The sequence below is a fragment of the Cydia strobilella genome, chromosome 15 (genome assembly GCF_947568885.1).
Source record: "Cydia strobilella chromosome 15, ilCydStro3.1, whole genome shotgun sequence".
Classification (NCBI taxonomy): Eukaryota; Metazoa; Arthropoda; class Insecta; order Lepidoptera; family Tortricidae; genus Cydia; species Cydia strobilella.
Window position 1 is genome coordinate 16566074 of NC_086055.1, and position 20714 is coordinate 16586787.

General features: G+C 37.7%; 1 protein-coding gene across 2 annotated transcripts in view; it reads right to left on the minus strand.

The window, feature by feature from the left end:
• Positions 1–913: 913 nt before the first annotated feature.
• LOC134747637 (putative uncharacterized protein DDB_G0271606) overlaps positions 914–20714 on the minus strand; it is a 57778-nt gene continuing 37977 nt past the window's right edge. Inside the window, exons 4-7 of one of the 2 annotated variants that reach the window (XM_063682243.1) lie at positions 5589–5714; positions 2746–3021; positions 1848–2051; positions 914–1504 (exon numbers count right to left, since the gene is read on the minus strand). In XM_063682243.1, coding sequence (XP_063538313.1) covers positions 977–1504; positions 1848–2051; positions 2746–3021; positions 5589–5714 — 1134 coding nt within the window. In that variant the 3' untranslated portion in view covers positions 914–976. Of the gene's footprint in view, positions 1505–1847; positions 2055–2745; positions 3022–5588; positions 5715–20714 lie in introns of both variants that reach the window. The other variant, XM_063682242.1, reaches the window with a different exon arrangement.

Below are 20714 nucleotides of genomic sequence, written 5' to 3' on the forward strand. Positions count from 1 at the left end.
ATAGGTTTGAAAGGAAAATATTATGTTCCCCTGCACAAGTGCGGGGCATTGAGGGATTTGTGGGAATGTGGATGCATCGTATTTTTAAGGTGCATGGCCAGTGAAGTGTTTTCTTTTAATTTTAAAAGTGAGACTGAAAAATGTACGTTCAGGAGCGAGATTTATAAACTATACCAACTTTTAGGAAACTTTCTGCTATTTGCTCGACGCTGACAATAGGGTATTCTCCTACTAGTCAAATTGCTTTTCTATAATTGAACTTGTGTTTAAAAATAACTGCTATCTTGTTTTTCTAATAATTATCTGGTGCTTGATTTCATGCATAGTGTGAAATAATTTATTTTAAATACAGTCAAATACCCTATTCTTTAGTGTCCTCTAAATAGGCCGATTTTTTATTTCTTGTCCTGTAGATTTGGATTCAAATTTGATAGGTTTAAAGAGATAACGATACGAAATCCTAATTAGTCCCAGTAAAAATGTATGAAATTCTCCGCCAAGTGTGGTGTTCGTAATACAGGGGATTTTTTTAAAGACATACCTACAGAATAGGGAACCACCACCACCAAATTTTTTAATCAAAATCTGAAGAAAAAATCAACAACAAATAAAAAATTGGCCCAAATCTCTTATTGACCATTGATGTTACATGTCAATGTTTAAGCTTGGAGAGAATTCGTTCATAGCATTTTTTCCTACGCTGTTTGTATCATCCGGCAAGATGGAAAGGTCTATGATGATGAATGTTAAAAATTGATAATCTAAAATTTATTGGCTTTACATCGTGACATGACCCATGACCATATTAGAAATAACAATAAAATAAGGCTTTTAAAACATTAATACATATTTAATTAAAGTAGTTACACTTTGTATAAGAATATGGCATCACAGAGAAAAATACTTTCAGCACCTCAATTTTCTTACCAATTAAAGAACTTACCTAACGATTACATTACGAAAATTTTCCTACACTTCATTGGTACTGCCCGAAAATAGAATGGGCGAATTTACCAAAGTACTGGACTGGGGGGAAGTTGGGAGCGGCGGCCTGGTAGGCTGGAGGTTGTGACTGGTAAGCCTGGGCCTGGTAAGGGACCACTACAGGTCCTTGGCGGATGAAGATTTGCCGCGGTTTGGTTTGGATAGGGATGAGGTTTTGAGATTCTGGTTTGGAGATTTGCCGAGCAGGAAGTTGTTGGACTTGGTATTGGGGCTGAGGTTGGTACTGGATTACTTGAAGTTGAGGTTGAGATTGATATTGAATTTGTTGCTGAGATTGCTGCTGCTGCTGATTTTGTTGAGGTTGAGGTTGATATTGCAGTTGTTGTTGAGGTTGCTGCTGTTGTTGAGCTTGTTGTTGCTGATATTGTTGCTGTTGTAGCTGCTGTTGTTGTTGTTGTGGTTGGTATTGAAGTTGTTGTGGTTGAACGTAGGTTGCTGTAGGGGCCCCTACGGAGAAACTGGCGTAGCTGACGGCTCCTTGAGGTTGTGCGTTGTAGTTCTGGAAAAAGTAAAAACATCTTTCACATCTCGAGGATTACAAGAAAGGGTTAGTGTGTAGTAAGATATTGCAATTTCAGCGGGCAGTTAGCAAAAGGCCGATGACATCGCCAATATGTTTGGAAAAAACAAAACACAAGGAACCTGTTTAAAAAAAACTTACGTGTTAAGTTTCGTAAGGAGATCTATACCCAATAGTGGGTGAAAAGGGGTCGAACAAGAGAGAGATTTATAACTTGTTTACAACCTGTTTGTAGTATTTAACTTAAATTGGCCTCGTTTTTAGTAACTTAAGTATTAATGACATTGTTACTCCTGATACCAAACTCAGTTTAAATCTTCACCTGTTGTATTTGTGGCTGTGGTTTAGCCCTCTCTTCCGCTGCCTTCACAGCTTCAGGTTGTCCGGTCTTCAGCTCTCTCTGGGCTGGTCTTTGATGTTGCTCCTCACTTATGCCTTCATCTGCGTATGTGATTCCAGGCTGAGCTTGCACTAATCGGATCAGAGGCGGCTGGTATCCTTGGTTCTGGTATTGAGGGGCTGGGGCCTGCTGTAATAACAATAATAAATATTCTTTATACACCACAAAGAAAACAAAATTTAAAAACAGATTTACAATGTATAAATAAAGGTAGCAGCAGGCGGTCGTTCTGCGGTTATTAATAATTTCAACGGAGATGGTGGGATGACCTGGATAGCAGCTTCCTGAATAACTGACCAGAGAAAACACCAAATCGGGAGTCGTGGAAATCAAGGGGCCTTTGCCCATCAGTAGGACACGCAGGCAGGTTAGGCTAAGACACACTAAAATTTTGATATACGTATATAGGTTGTAATAAAGTAGTAGTAGTAGTAGGGTGATCAAACTTTCAGACTAATATCAGACAATAGACGTGTCCAAGAAAAATTCGGGCTTTTAAGTTTCACAGACGAACTTGATAGTGCAACATGGTGTCATATTCTGTTTCGTGGTAACTAAATGGTCAAAGGTAAAATTTTAACTACCTGAGCAACCGGATAATATACAGAGCCGAACAGCGAAATCTACCTACTTCAATTATCAAGCCACCTTTTTTTGGTTAATAACACTTTGTTTAAAAAAAACTAAAAACTACTAAACAGTTAATGGCAACAAGAACCACTACGCCAAAAAACATAATATGCCAAAATATATAGCAGCAGTGTACTTACTTACTGTACTTAGTGATGTGATATGAAATAAAAAATGATTGAGCAATAACCTGGTATTGAATCGGTTGATTAAAGGCTTGCTGATAAACAGGGAACTGCTGAATAGGCTGAGGTTGATACACAATCTGCTGCGGCGCCAACTGTTGAGGATACGGTTGGTAGTTGACCGTCAGCCGAGCGATGGCCTGCTTGGGGTTGGGCAGCTTCGGGTTGTATTCCTGCAACTGGATGGCATTCTGCTGGGGCTGGTAGGTGATCTTGTGCTCGGAGTACGCCAGCTGGGATGGGATTGGGGCTGATATCTCGTATGTTGTGGGTGATGATAGCTGTAAAGAAATTGAAAAATATGTTAAAAACCTGACCATTTTCATTGATTCATTCCTTAATTGTTACCAATGTATTGCATGATCAATTAACCATTTATCATCACTATACCTTCCAAAATATTCTCACAACGCCAGTGTTTCTCAGAAGTGTCTCAATTCATTAATATAAAGTTAAAAAATAATATGATGAATTTTTGGGATCCTTCTTAAGCGACGGTAAAAATATACCACGTAGTTTCTAAAAGATTTTCAGGTATGGCACATCATTAATCATTTCTATTTGCATAGCTAAATCAATAAGAAGCTCTAAAAATAAACGATCAAGACACTTAACGGGTAAGTTTGCACAGAAAACCTATTCAGACGAAGTGGCTAATGAAAATTCCATTTAGTTTAATGGCGACTCATTTTAGGATAAGGACTATCATAAACATTAAGTTTACATGCGCTCTAGATAGTTTTAGCATTATTGTTGTTTTCATTAATTTTCTCCATTTTGTCTTTGGTATCGGCACCAGAGTTGAGGTCACAAAACACATGTCATGTAATGCAAGATTAACTGCAAAGTGTCTTCAATGGATTTGGACCATTTACGTTTACTCAATTATTCATTCACTAACATTTTTGCAATCAGTACTCCGTAGTTGTGTGTGTAATAATTTGCCTGATTCTCCTCAAGTCTCCTGTCAATATATTTATATACATACACCTATATATTATTATTTAGAAATATATCTCTCTTATCATGTAAGCCATTCATAGTCATTTCTATTCACGGCGGAATTTATCACCCCAACGGGATCTATTAAATGCTGTATTATCCCCTTCATCTCCATCTTTAAAGATTATATTCGGATGGCGACTGCAGCATTGCATTAAATAGTGTTTTGTTTTCAAGTCTATAAAATGCATGTATATGTTAGTCTGTAAGGTATTTTGTAATTTGGGCCTTGTTGCCTAATTTAAATTTTTAAATAAATAAAAATAATTGCCGCATTACGTTTACAGAGTTGGCGAAGGCGTCAATTTCCTTGATAAATTGCGTGGCTATCGTTGCTGAAATGTTGTCGCGATTAGAACGTACAATCCGTCATTTTTTTTTATTACTCTGTAACTATAGCCGGTCGAACAACTTTGTCAGTAGAAAAAGGCGCGAAATTCAAATTTTCTATGGGACTAACCCTTCCCGCCTTCACTTTAAAAAAATTGTCGCTCTTTTCTACTGACGGAAATAGCTTGACAGACTTTATTTGCCTCGCGCTGTATAATCCGCCATTTGGAAAAAATCCGAGAACTGAAACGACATAAAAAATATCAAACTTGCTCAAAATTTCAAGAGAGAGGTTAAAAAATGCGTCTTGTAAAGGACAACAGCAGGATAGACATACGAGTCAAGCATTCTGTTGCAGTCGCCATCCGAATATCACCTTAACAGTCGAACAGGATCGCAATGTGTCTAAATTATGACTTCGGCAATTGAGTTGAGGTTCTACTTGTAACATGCTAAGTGTGAATAATTAGTTTACTTTACGACTACTGGGAACGCTTTGTCATAGTAATTATGGGAGTTCTACTATCGTTTAGTAGTTAATGCCGTTAATGGTCTTGAATGGCGTCTTGAAGTATCCTTTAAAACTGCGTAGTCTAATAGACCGTGGCACTTAAGTCTATTGCTATTATATTCGGCATGTGCTTAACATCATCATCATCATAACTCTTAAGAGCCTGGCTCTTGTCGGTGGAGTAACCGCCACTCCGATCTTCTTTTTGCCACTGTTTTGAGCTCCTGATACGTCACTACATTGATTTTCTCTTGGTCCAAAAACGCACGTCTCGGTCTTCCTCTGCCTCTGCTTTTTTATTCTTATGTGCTTAACAATTATCTTAAAAAGTGATGTCGCAGCGCGTCTCCGTTGCCGCTTGGGTTAAAATGGTTTCATATGTCTGGCTGTTCTCGTATATCCGCATATCCCAATTGATGGTCGACCTTATGCACATTGCCAACGTCCACGAATGGTCAACTAATGAGGGCTACCGTTTTTGTGCTCACCAGTTGCCGCCACTGTAGATGTAGGTCCAGAAAAACAGATCTAAAAATTCTTCTATGCTTAATTTTATAAAATCAATACGTTCTCATATACACAAAGGTATTTTAGCGTCTAAATGTGCCATTTTTTCAACCTGTTTAATTTTGCATACATATTTTAGTTGGCACTTTTTTAAACCACTAATATTGAGATATATCTATTGTTTTTGTTTATAATCAAAGTTGGACAAAGATTTACCACAATTATAAATAATGAGTGAAAATTCCCGATAAAAAAGCTTGAAAACCTCAAAAGTTCTATGCATTTGACGTTTTGAAAGACCTCCATCTACACTAGCGATAGCGCTTCTAGCGGCGAAATTAAACGCGGTAGCCCTCATTGTGTAAGAGATGGCCAGCGATTGCGGCAGGGATGGGAAGACCATGGCCGGTCAGTACGTCGGATACCTTGGCCAACTCTGTGGCTGATAGCGACGCACATTGTTGGCCTTTTCACCATTAGTTAGTTGTGTAGACTTACACGAGGCTGATAGACGGGAATTGGAGAGAAGAGATGGCTGGCGATGGCAGCAGGGAATGGAGGACCCTGGCCGGTCAGCACGTCGGATATCTTGGCCACTTGGGACACTGGCTGAGCGTAGATTTGCTGTAGACAAAAAGTTTCAGTTAGCTTTGCATGTCGCGTCAAAAGTATAGATTGGTAAGCTAATTTCACTGTAAATGATCGTTAAGGCCCCAGTACACAGTGGCTAACGATGGGCCATGCCAAGCCACTGCCATGGGCGACTGTGTGAACACCTACGCTACAATTCCTTTGAAGTGTCATAAAACTGACAACTTCCCGATTGCGCACCACGATAGACACCTGATGGCCAATCGTCCGCCATTGACCCCTGTACACGATGGCGATGGTTTATCATGGAACTTCCTTGCCCACTGTGTACTGGGGCCTTGAAGAATTAACAACGATCACCTTCGTTGGAACCGCCTTTACGAATAAGGTACTTTAGCTCATTAAGCGCTACCATCAACAACTGTTTGGTATGTCGGTAAAAGTCATAGGTTGTTTATAACCTCAATTTTAAATTTTAATATTCACCATTGTCCTATATTAAATACTCCCTCTACCAAAAGTTCAATTTGTTTCGAAAACACGACCAAATTCGATAAGTAAAGTAGTAATAATAATGACTATTTGTAAGAGTAATCTAGTGAAATACAGGCCCGTAACTACACTGTTTATTAGTTCAAGCAAAGATAGATATAACTCCGGTTCAAGTTACTAGTAGAGGTATAACTATGGTATAACTATTCCATTCCCACTCAAAAACTACCTAAAGTATAATCAAACGAAGTCAGCCAGTCGTTTTTTTACCTGATCCTCGACCCGAGTTTGGACAGGCGGTGACGTGGGTACAGTCGTTACAGAGGCCGTGATAGATAGAGATATTGAAGGCTCCCAGCATTTGGAAAATATTGCTAAATACGGAATTACAGTCTGACAAAAAAGAATAGAAATTAAAAATTGGCAACACTGTAGTGTCGTCCCGTTTTTCTTAGATTAATTTGAAAGGGACGACACTTAACAGTGTTGCCACTTTTTAATTTCTACTCTTTTTTGCCAGACTATAGTGGTGCTTAAAACATGCATGTGTTTTGAAAAATTCGAGCTACACGAGCTACACATAATTATTTATATAGACAACAGTGAGAAAATTTAAAGGAAACTTATTATAAATTTTACAGAATTAGAAAGAGGAATTAAACTTTTGCGGGCATATATTTGATTTATGTAAGTTAAGGTAGGTACTTGTTACGAGTTATAAATAGGCAGACCAGGCTAACTCTGCACAAACTTTTACGTGACGTGTGGAAGTGCCATAATAGATCAAAAAATTTAATTAAAGAAAAAAAAATCACATTCCTTTAATTAAAAAAGAATTGGAGTAACGCTTGCAGACGTTTCTGCTTCATAAGAAACAGTTTTGCCGTAATAGAAGTCATATTTTATTTTATTTTTGCAATTTTTCATAGTGACGTCCTGTCATAGAAAAGTCGGTCCAGAGATAGCTCGTTCCGATTCTAGTTACTTTATTTTTAGAGTTATATTTCATCTTATACATGTTCAACAAATATCTTTCACAATTTATTTCTTCAAACTGCTGTCAGTTTTCTCTTTGTAATTTTGGATATCACTGTAAGTGAATGTCTGTCTCAATTTAGAATAAGCAAAGATAGATATAACTTCGTAATAGATAGATACAGTCTAAGGAAAAAACGTGCCTCGAAAATCACGAAAATTTGATTCTCGTTCAGAGGGCGCTACTAGTTTTGGCCTACAGTCGTATAGATGGCGTTGACGGTTTCGTTTGTTATTTAACAATTTTAACGCATATCAGTGAAAGAACATGGGTCAAAATCATAAAAATATTTAATGCAAATAAAAAAAATCATTTATCTATATTTAAATACATTCTATCGTATTTTTATAAATCTTCATTTTTAGTTTTAAAGTGTGTCGACAGATGGCAGTGAATTTACTGGGGTTACAAAATTTACTATGACAGTACCGCTCTAGTATAAGTTACTCTATGGAATAAGGAAACGGACACGCGCCCTGCCGGGCTAGCACATGATTAGCGCGAGAGTATCTCGCCGCGACATAGACTACCCGTCCCCCTTTAATTCATACAGTTAGTAAAAGACGGGTAATCTATCTCGCGGCGAGATTATAACTGTCGCGCCAATCATGTGCTCGGGCTGCTGGTTTTCAAAAAACGCAATCTCGACATTATGCCCCAGCTCCAACACTTTGCATTTCTTTGTAAAAACGCAAAACATTCTCCCATCTCAATAAATTTGGGTAACGCTTGCAAAAATGCCTCCGTGTGCCATCACAAGGAGGGCTATGAATCATAAATTAAGGGTCCAATTTGGGTCAACGAAGGAGCCGTTTCAGCAGAATTTAGGGGCGGCGCAACCCGACAGTCGAATGCGCTATTAGCACGGTACCCCTGGTGACAACCAGTACCTTCACTCCGTGTAGCAGATTAAGTATATAGTTCATTAAAGATCTTTCTCGGTCCCTAAAGGCGGGTTTTTTAGTGTCACGCGGACCGTCCGTGCGGACCGCTCCGCACCGCCAAATTGTATGAGAAAGCTGTCCGCGCGGAGAGTCGTCCGCGCGAACCACTCTAAAACGCTTCCTGCACTTATTATATTACATATTGGTCCGGTGCGGAGCGATCCGCACGGACGGTCCGCGTGACACTAAAACCCGCCTTATTGCTGAGGCTCGCGACCTTCGTTAAAGATAAAGATAGTTTATTTTTCAAGTCATTATCATCCCCATCATCTCAGCCGACAAAGCCAAACAACAAGCCAAGCCAAGCCAAGCTGCTGGACAAAGGCCTCCCCCAAGGATTTCCACAACGAACGGTCATTCGCTGCCCTCAACCAACGGTAAGGGGCAGAAAGGCTCTCGAGTGGCGACCACGTACCGGAAGACGCAGCGTGGTAATGACCCATGACTAGATGGACCTAGATTTCGTAAATCTAGCTTCTAATAAAACAGTTATGACCGAAAAAGTAAAATTTGTCTCAACTCTCCTTGGTCTCCCCTACGTTTATGCAGATTGCAGTTAAATAACTGTTTCCCCATTACCGTGGAACTAAGGAAGATTATTTCTTTAGAAAATGTTTATGTACCAGTTTATGGGCCAAGGGATTAAAAGAAATAAAGACGGGAACAAGATTAACTACATTGTCGTGTTGCGCCGCCATTTTAAACGATGCTGTCTGTTTAATGGAGCAAAACGGCGATGATGCTTTGCGTAGGGATTTATTATTGCGGAAATAATTGCATTTATATTATTCTCTTGATTTTATTCTGTATTTGTAGAGATTCTTAATAATTCAGGCAGTAACTTTGACTCCGAGTGAAAGGGGTGAGAATGTCAAGAAGTAACAAAGTACTCGTAAGGTTTTATTAGGTTACAAATAAGCAATAACAATTTCAGTCAAAGTCCAAAGTCTGGGAAAGTCTCTGTATGTAATTTATGTAGGTACCTACCCAGAAAAGGAAAAAAATTAGTGCATAATGTAGGTAACTAAAGTGTTCCTATAATTAATGTTGTTTTAGACCGCGTTAGACCCGTTGGCCTACCCGCGAATAAATTTCATTATTTTAGCTTTTTTCCGATGTTTAAGCCAAGTTGCACTAGCTGACGGAAGACTGACGTCCTAGCAAAATGTCAATGGAGATATTGGTAAACCATTATCCCGAAAATCATCCCGAAAGTAAAAAGCGGGGTGGAATTGAGATAATTAATGAAGTGACTGCTAATTTGGGTGCATAATATGCTCAAATTGATTGATTGTTATGAGAATTTTTCCAGGCGCTATATTACTTTTGCTGCTGTTACTACGAAAGATAGAGGAGAATGGAAGAGAAAAACATGTTGTGCCGACCCCACATGTAACGTGGGATAAGGGCAGGAAGAAGAAGAAGAAGAGATTCTTAATAATTCAGGCAGTAACTTTTTCGAGTCAAAGGGTGAGAATGTCAAGAAGTAACAAGTATATTACTTTTGCTGCTGTTACTAAGTCCACGCAGACGAAGTCGCGGGCAGAAGCTAGTATTTAATAAAATTGATTTCTTCCCTAGTAAAGTTTTAAGTTTGAATATGTCAAATTCTCTACCAAGGCTACGGCCTGCTTATTGAAGCAAAATTCCAGCGATATTTAAACAATCTGGAGACAAAGCGGGCAGAGATAAGGCGATTAACGTCGGAATTACTGTTGACAACCCTTGGCCACTGTTCCAAAAGCGTTATATTTTACTTAAATTAGATTGCTGTAGCTTCCACGTCTTACGCAGCGTACTATGTAGGCGAACAACACGCGAAGCGAAGCGATGCGGCGCGGGGTGATTCAATCCTTTGATACCTAATAGAAGTGTCCTATGTGAGCGATCTCGTTTCGAACGCGAACGCCATGGGCCAGGCCAGCCGCGCCGCGCCGCCGCGCCGCTTCGCTTCGCGTTCGCGTGTTGTTCGCTTACGTAAGACGCAGCGTTAGTGTTTTACCAGGTGCACCTTAAAGGAACCGGCCTTCGTATGGACTACATAATCTTAAGAATTGGCGCAGGCACTAGCACTAGTGTTTGCGAAGCCGATTGTTATCTGACCTTCCTAGTCCGAAGCGACACTTAGGCATTATTGGGTTTAATCAAGTTTCTTAAGATATCTTTTTTTACCAAAAAGCGATTGGTAAACATCAAATCATGGCAAAGCCAGCTTTATTAAAAGGGTGGTCAATTGTTAAGTTTGATACCTAAATTTGAACTACTTCTTGGCTACGTTCGAAGTTGGTGATGGGGGAAATACAAGCGACGCCAACGCATAACATGGTGAAAATATGAACTTTTGTGGTACGACATTTTCATACTATTTTGCAGCTGTCATCTGTCAAATAAGCAATATGTCCTACAATCACTAGGATGCACGGAGCGATTTGTGTCTAACCTAACATAATATATGTATATGTTGTCAATTCAACGCAAGTATTCGATTTTAGCGCGAGTAGAATCTAGCCCCGGTTATTACTCCCTAGAACTACTTCCTGGGTCCGTCGTGACCTTGCCCTGCTTATATAACGACATATCTTTATATGGACCGTCTCTTAGCTTGGACCTTATATGAGCTAGTGGAGTATTATTTTTAGAGTCCTAGTCCTTGTAGTATGAAGGCGGGTTACGGGCGATTTGATGGATGGAGATCAGAGAGATAGAGGAGCAAGAACATATTATATGTATTTTAGCTTGTACAGTCAAGGAGTTTAATTTCAGTACCAGTTCGTACCAGGGGAATGCAAACCGGTTTTTAATCGTATAAAAACCGGTTATTAACCGAATTTTCATACAAATGAAAACCGGTTTGCATTCCCCAATTCGTACAGTTGAGTTCATAAATATGTATACATTTTACGCGTATACACGTTACGGACTGATCATTTGGGGCAACTCAGTTGATATACAGAGGGCATTCATCGTTCAAAAAAAGTGTATTCGGGCTGCATCTGGCGCTCAATATTTAGCCCACTGCAGACCAATATTTAAGGAGCTAAAAGTTCTTCCCCTGCCCTGCTTGTACATATATGAGGTTGTTAAATTTGTCAGAAAACACCCAAATCTATTTCCTCTACATGATGCCGTTCATAATAAAACAAGTGGAAGGTATCCAAGCAAACTATTTGTTCCAAGACAAAAAGTAAACATATTTAGTAAAAATGTTTATATCATGGCAATTAAATTGTATAATAAGATTCCAAATGACATAAAATCACTAGATATAAATAAATTTCAGAAAAAAATGTTTGATTGGTTACTTGACATGTGTTTTTATTCGATCAATGAGTTCCTTAATTATTAATAAACTAATTATTTTATTGTTGTAATATAATTTTAATGTATTGTAATTGATTCCTGACTTAACTACTATTGTGCCAAGACCTAGGTAATTATAAGGTTTGTAAAAACTCGATATGTAAATATTAAAATATATTATATGCATGTTAGTAATAATCAAGTAGGTATAGCAACTTAGTTGTAAGTAATACATATTTCTACGCCGATAGAGGCAGAATATGCCGCACTTATTGTAATTTGACCATCTTTGTACCATATTCTATGAAATAAACATTTGTATTTGTATTTGTATTTTTTCACCTTATTGCAATATTTGCAATGGATTAAGGAGAAGAAATGTACACATATTTTTACCTATGAACTCGACTGTACCTTGTCACAATCAATATGAAAGTCGCTAGGGACCTCATACTATTGTCACTGTGATAAAGGTACTGAAATTCATTCCTTGACCGTAATTAAAATACTTACATATTTTTAGCCCATGAGACGAACACATGTAAATACAATTTTTTACTTTTTATTTTATAGGATATTTAAAATTTATTTTTTGGGTGTGAAAAATCTGTGTCGATAACATTTAAAATTCTAAGCTTCTCAAGATTGACTGTGTGTCTTCGAACTACCAATAAAGTGTGGTCCTTAATAAGGCTTTAAAGCAGTACCCGACGGGTCTCAATTTGAACCTTATCCATTTGATGTTTCACATTTAACTCCATTTCTCGTGACGGCTGGTAACTACCTAAAGCTATTCCTATTCCGGATTCCATTGCAATGGAATTTGAATCTACCACTTCACTAAATAACAACATTTAAAAATAAACTTTAACACAACTCGTTAAAGTCCATATTTAATTCAAAAGTATTTAAAAAAATACTGGCTGGATTCGATCGGCCATTTTAGGAAACAGTGATGTAACGGTTGCTATTTAAATATGGAAACTGATTGAAAAGTCGTGATTGAGCGTGTAACGTCGACTGATATTACATAGGCCTTATTGTCAAGATATAAAGTTCACTTTTGGCTAGTTGTTTGTTGTATTTATACTATCCGCAAACCAAACTGACGACCGAGAACTTAAAACTTCTCATTCCCACTTGCATAATCGTAGCAGGAGTGAGAGATGGTAATTATGATCTCTGTCGTCATTTGGTTTGTAGGTTCACACGGATATTAGCTTTTTTATGGAGTAATTAAGTGATTAAGTTGAAAGTGGCTTGACATTTTGATCGAGTATGGTTGTATTGCTTGGTAAAGTTTAAAAAGCATTTTAGTTTGTAGTTTGTAATTGCAATAAGTTATTGGGAAAATTAAACGCATAGCCAAAAATGAGAAACTTATACGCTTTTTGCAAAATATTTAAATAATTCAGAGGGCCTACCCAAGATGACAATCGTTTGCAGAAAACGAAACGAAACGCTTTTGTTTCTCTAACACTCTTCCATATTAGTGCGTTAGAGACATAGCGTTTCATTTCTCTGCGAACGATTGTCATGTTTGCTAGGCCCTCAGGGGAATAAATTGTGTGTAATTAATAATAATATACCGACGCTTATATACTGCCAATCAAGTGAAACGCAGTAACTCTATTACGTATGCAGCATACTTAATAAAATTTCCAGACCGATAAGACCTTCAAAAATTCAAGAAAAGAGCGTAATACTCCCTCCATCTTAACGCCCATCCATCCACCATCCATCCATCCATCCATCCATGCCATCCATCTTAGCTCCATCTTAGGCCGGCAACGCACTTTGCTACTCCTCTGGAGTCTTAGCACGGTACGCTTATCACCATGCCTGTCACGTTCTAACAAGTATGTGAGTGCGAAAGTGACGGACTTAGTGATAGGGGAAACCATGCTGCGCGGGCTGGTGTTGCAGATGTCTATGCTTATTGCTTAACGTCTGTTCGTTTGCCACCTATATCCTAAAAAAACTTTTAGAAATAACGACAGTGTGTATAGAATAATGTCTGCTCCGCAAAAGAAGTTGGTACGAAAGCAAAAGTACATTTACCCTTTATCAGGCTCACATCTCAAAACTGAGAGTCGAATGTCAGTCTTACTCATCGAAAATAGGACACATGTTTGAAGTGTATGTGGGAAATATATATCCCTTAGCCTGGTGAAGGGTTAACAGAATGGCGAAAGCATTGAAGTTGAAAGAAACACAATTCTAACAGCCACTCACACAATCACAAAAAAAAGGCACCTCATCATTCTAACGAACTAGCAGGCCAATTCGAACGTACATTGCCATCAGAACGATCTTTGAATCATGTTATTTCGTTATCGTGCGTCTCGCTCGCGGCAATACATGTACAGAAAAGTACGAGCGAAATGCACGACTAAAACATGATTCAAATATAATTCTGACGTCAGTGTACGAATTGGCCTGTAGGTTTATGCCGAAGATGAATGCCTGAAAAGGCGCGGACGGACCGCAAATTGCTAATAATTTCAAAGGCATAATTCAGGCAAATCACCTGGGGGCCTATTTCTTAGTAAATGAGCTAGGTTCTGATTGCTATCTAGATTAAATTTGAAGTGTGATTTGCGCAAGGCGCTGTAACTGTGCTTCTTGCCTAAGAAACGGCAAAATAACAAATGCCTACGTTATAGCAACAACCGCATTATTAAGCGACATTTTATTGTTACTAGGTATTTCATAAAATCCATGTATAAATGTTGAATAAGCAGAAAAACAGATGATCAGTGAAGTACAACATCGTACACCGGACGCCATTCATTTATTATGTAAGACGATTTCTGCCAGTTTTTGACCCCCTCCCTACCCTATGTAAGACAAAATACGAAAAGCCTGACCCCCTCCTCCCTATATTACGTAAGAATCTACAGGAAAAATGAATATACGTTTGGTTTGTTTTTGTTTATTTTTCAAAAAAATTATTTTTGGAACGTTCATTTGTACTGGTAAAAACAACGGTACTGGAGCCCGTTTAAGCTAACTGCACCGTGTTTGATAGCATAGAGTGTGAAACATAAATTCGCCCTCCCCTTTTTAAGAAAAAATAAGATATGTTCGACCCCTGAAAATAAGATATGGATAACAAAAATAGGTTGGGATGGGATCCGTTTAACGGCATATTCGGTATCGTGTTTTTTGATTAGGAAAAAATAAGCATTTTTCACTCTTTATCGTTCCGTACCCAAAGGGTAAAAACGGGACCCTATTACTAAGATTCCGCTGTCCGTCTGTCCATCTGTCCGTCTGTCCGTCGGTCCGTCTGTCCGCCGTCTGTCCGTCTGTCTGTCACCAGGCCGTATCTCATGAACCGTGATAGCTAGACAGTTGAAATTTTCACAGATGATGTGTTTCTGTTGCCGCTATAACAACAAATACTAAAAAGTACGGTACCCTCGGTGCGCGAGTCCAACTCGCACTTGGCCGGTTTTTAGTATAATAGGCTTAGGTAAGTAGATCGAAATATATTTACAAAGATATTACAGTGATATCAGTCTTTAGGTATTTATAATATATCTAATAGTTTCCAGCATTTTCCCTAACTTTGGTAAACTAGAGGTTATCTCAGTTTATTTACGTTTATTATGCATGTACGGGGCATGATGAATTGCCCACAAGTATTTTCCTCAAACATTCCTTTCCTGTTCGGATTCTTCCCTCTATTCCTCCGGGAATATGTGACTTATATGTTTATCGGAGTTATTTGTTATTTACCGACATTGTGACACAGGTTTCACTGGTCGTGGTCGCGGCTAACTGACGTCCCAGCAAAATGTTAAAACAGAGATTTGTGTGACTACCCGACGAAAAGTGTATGAAAAACATAATTATAAAACCCAATATACGTATATTAAATACGTACATAAAAATAAAAAATACCAGTAAAGGATGACTCACGTTAGACCGGGCCGTGTCCGGGCCGGAACTTCCGGCGCTTCGTTTTCTATGGAAAGCATCACATGATCACCTGTCATGTCATAGAAAAGTAAGCGCCGGAAGCTCCGGCCCGGACACGGCCCGGTCTAACGTGAGTCATCCTTAATGCATGTTTATTTAATTAAGCTTTTTTAATTGAATTAAGTAAACTTTATATTATAAGAAAATTGTTTATCCAAAATCCGATCGCTCTCTAAAAATTGTGTCACATATATTGTAACTAGCCCTAGCACAGGCCCCGGTCTTTTTGGGCTGTTACTGCACACTATGTCTTTAAATGCTGGCTTAAATTAAAATGTATAATTAGAAATAGTGAAAAGTTTGTTGTATATATTTAATGAATAAAAAATATAAATATAAAAAAAAAAACTGGGGTAGACCCAATTGTAAATGTGATTTAATATTACGTACGGACATACCTAGGTACGTAGTTTTCTTTCAGAAGTAAAGTATTTGTTTTCCCTGTCATTTAGATTACTTATAATAATAATGACATCCACTTGGCCTAGGCCCGTGCATGGCAGTATTAATCCGGTGAAAGCCGAGAAAAAATAAAAAATAATAATAAATCCGTTTATTTAAAAGACAATATATGTAAAACACATCACAATGTAAAAAATCATAATTAAAATTAAATAAATTAAATTAAAACAGAACAGCAATTTATAAAGAATATTTGGTCGTTGATGACATTTTTAAAATTATTAAAATAAAAACTATATGTAAAAAAAATTGATAAAATAATGTTGTTAAAAAATAAAATTAATTGTAAAATCATTATATTATACGCGACCGACTGTTCCCCGTCTCCATGATTTAGAGTTTTAGACATAAGACCGCACCAATCCCTCTATTACTTGCATCACATTGGATAATAAACGGCTTAGTATAATCCGGACGGTATTCACTCGTGTTTTAAACGCCAGATCGTATTTTCCGGAAAATATAAAAAAAAACAGTCAAAAACATCCCCATCGAACATAATGGATCTCTGACGACTTTACGCGTATGCAAACTCGGGCCCAATGGCCGCTTCAGCAATCGTAAAATAAAATTTGATGGCGCCCGAATCAAATCCGAATCCCTAAAATTGAATGTCGGGTGCGAGCATTAATTTATGCTGCGATAAAGTGGAGGGCCCTTGTGAGTCCACAAAGACTACCTCCTGTAGATTCAGGATTAAGCACTGGCTTTTTCCGGGAATTTTCAGGAGGCCTTGCTAAGGTGACAATTGTACATCGACAAAGGCTTAAGGACTGATTACCAGTCCGCCGGACGACATCGGCCTGTCAGTTGTTCGGAACTGTCAAATTTTTATTCTAACTGACATGCTGATATCGTCCGGCGGTCTGATAATCGGTAAGCCCCTTTACTCAGAATTGTTAGTGATTTCGATTCAAAAGAAAATCAATCAGAAGGAACTAGGAAGAGATTCGGAAGTTTAGTTATTAAGATTTCGATTTAAATAGTAACTAAGCGTTCCAGAGTTTGTCTAGGTCGTCATATTATTGTAAACTTCTTTTTATTTCATATGCATATTACATACTAAAATGTTCTAAGTATTTTTTAATAACTAAATTGATATAACAATTTTGCTTAAGAAAAGACCAAAAGAGTTTTTTGGATAAAAAGTATTCTGTATCATTTTTAAAATCACCCAAACATAAATGCGTCTAGAGTGCGAGTTTATTGGAAGCTAGTTGTTTCTACTTTCTCCTTCTTCTTCTAAATTACTTCTACTTCTAATTACATACTCAATCGTCCGAGTGATTATTGGACTGTTTTAAACGCTCTATCTGACGGTTAGTGGTCTGTGTCCACAATAAGGGCCAAATTGTTGTCGTAGGGCCGTGACCCTGCATACCCAATTAAGTACTCGTCCGCATGTTTTTGAATAAGTTGTAATCCTTCGGCTGCAAAGAGCAGCTACTCTTGCAGCTGCTATTTGCAGACGAAGAGTAAAAAAGCCGGACAAGTACGAGTCGGACTCGCCCACCGAGGGTTCCGTACAAATTTAACTTATTTTTTATTTTCAAATTTATAGTTTTTCGGTTTTTCCCTGTACTAAGATGATATTACTTGCCTTTCATAGTTCTAGGTCAACGGGAATTATACCCTATAATTTTGATTCCTTTAAGAGTCTCGAAAAATACGTTTTTTGCAGCATAAAAGGCCGTAACTTAGAAGTTTGATTTTTCACAGCTTCAAGGGAATATAGACTTACGGACGGACGGACAACAAAGTGATCCTATAAGGGTTTCGTTTTTTCCTTTTGAGGTACGGAACCCTAAAAATAAAGAAGTATACAGGATTAAAAGAGTACACAATGCGCTTGTGACACTGGGAATTGCTCACGTCCACAGACTACGCAATTTTTTTTTTTTTTAATTTTTTTATATATTCTAATTTACAACTTAATTACTAAACATTTATATTCTCATGAAATAAAACTATGAAAACGGATTATATCGCGTATATTGAATTTATAATACATCCCGACGTTTCGAACTCTTTACAGCGTTCGTGGTCAACGGGTGACTGAGGAAAAATTACAAAATGCAAAAATACCCACATACTAAAATAATGAACAATCATAGACTACAAACTTTAAGGCTGGTTGTACATGCAAAATCGGTTCATAAGGCTAGTTATACACTATAATTATTTTTTTCAAGTAAAGATATATATATATACGCGATAAAAATAAACTATGCCGGCTCCAACCCTACACCACGGACCCGAGAAGATTTAATTCCCTTCTAAATTGTAGGAGGGTATCCCAATATGGGACCGGCAACAAACTCGGCGGGACATTATTTATATTCTCGCCAAACTGTTACGTTTGATGGCGAGATGCGCTCAGTTTTTATACACTTAACCTATTAAACTAGTTTTATAATTTAAACTATCAGTTTCATTAGCCATAATATACTTATACAAACTATTGTTCAGTCAAGTATAGTACAGTCAAGGGCATAAATATATATACATTCCCAAAGTTTCAAAAATATGTGTACGCTCTTACACCTCAGACAATAAAGTCGTGTTCACATATTTTTGAGCCATTTGTCTGGATCGATATTTTTGGCTTCGACTGTACGTTAACCTTCAGGCAATATTTTTGCTTGATGCCTATTAACGAGGTGAATAAAATAATCAAATCATTGGGAATTTTCATCATACTTAAATCCCCCAGGAATTCCCACAAACGGGATGCCAATTTAAACTCAAATTGTGATATCAAAATGGTATCTAAATTATGTTAGTTGCCTGTGCGTCCTGCTCGCGCCATTACATGTAAAAACAAGTAGGTACGAGCAAATTGCACGCGCGACTAGGCATAAATTTAGATATCATTTTGATGCCACGATGCAAGTATGAATCGGCCTACAGTGCACTGTCACTTTTCTTAAAAAAGTCCCTAAAAATAATGTATAATTTCACGCCTGTACTCCTCACGAAGGTCACGAAGGGCTAGCACGCTTATAATGACATCGCGTGATATTTTACTTAGGCTGTCATGCTAACTTTATTACCACTTCATTACTATGTTAAAGAAGTAGTAAAGTGAAAAAGAAATCCTTTATTAAGATATATGGTGTTTGTAGTCGAAAAGAATGAAATGTAACCTAATGTATATAAAAAACCGGCCAAGTGCGAGTCGGACTCGCGCACGAAGGGTTCCGGACCATTACGCAAAAACGGCAAAAAAACACGTTTGTTGTATGGGAGCCCCACTTAAATATTTATTTTATTCTGTTTTTAATATTTGTTGTTATAGCGGCAACAGAAATACATCATCTGTGAAAATGTCAACTGTCTAGCTATCACGGTTCATGAGATACAGCCTGGTGACAGACAGACAGACAGACGGACAGCGGAATCTTAGTAATAGGGTCCCGTTTTTACCCTTTGAATAAATGAATTCTATTCTATTCTATTGTATTCTATTCTATTCTATTCTATTCTAGACAGACGGACGGAGAGCGGAGTCTTAGTAATGGGGTCCCGTTTTTACGCTTTGGGTACGGAACTAAAAATCCAAATTAGGTATTAGTTACAGTTCAGTTAGTTTCACTATGTGACGCCTTACGGCATACACATTCTGAGAGCATGCATGTCAAAATATAAAGGGGCCCACTGACTATCAGTCCGCCGGACGATATAGGCCTGTCAGTTAGAACAAAAATTTGACAGTGCCGAACAACTGGCAGGCCGATATCGTCCGGCGGACTGGTAGTCAGTGGGCCCCTTTATACGCTTTTAAGAAAGCACATATCGCTTTTAAATGAGTAATTGAATAAAGCAAGGAGTAGGTAGGTATAACGCCTCGATTATATTACTAGAGGCGCTAACGCTAAGAACTAAGCGTTATTCAAACTTAAAAAATATTAACTTGATTTGAAATCATCAATATTTTTTTGCAGAAAAAGGGTAAATGATACATGTGTTAGTGTAAAATATTGTTTAAACTTTTCTGTATCAAAAATTATGCAATAAATTGTTAATTATAATCTAACATAACATACATTATACGACATGGAAACTGCTAAATAATATTACTTTAAATTCGGATTCAAGAAACTGAGTAGTATAATAAATTATCAATAAACACATTAGGTACTGTAAAGTACTGTATTTACCACAGTAAATCATACGATGTAATGTATTTCCAACGGCTCGTCTACACAAACACCACGTGACACAACCTGCCCTGCCCGCGGTCTGTCATCGACTGACCCTAACTGTCAGTGACGTCACCATGACGCAAGCGCTCGAGACGTCAATACACTACAGGTACATTCTTATAGTGCTATGTGATTTGGTAAAGTCCTTGAACGAGATTGAAAACATAGAGCAACGGGAAGCTCGTCTAGCTTCAAGAAGAAAGGACTTGCCACTGACTGTTAGATCAAATCTCAAGGTATTTAAGCACTCAGCAGGTCACCAGGCTATTGTCCTATTTAACAAATTGCCAATTGATTTGAAGTCGCTCACAAATGCCAACTTGTTCAAAAATAAATTAAAAGCTTTTCTACTAAAGAAATGCTTCTATTCAGTAGACGAATGTTTATTGGATGACGATACAAGATATTAGTTAATTATGCTAGTTTTGTATACAATAGACATATGACATTATTTATATTAATTGTATTCGCACTTGTAATTGTAATAATATGTTGATAATGAATAAGTTGAAAATGAAATGTATATAATTAATTAAAATAATGAGCATGGATTATTATATAATATTTAATTTTAACTATTTAATGTAATTTTTTTATTAGGTTAAGT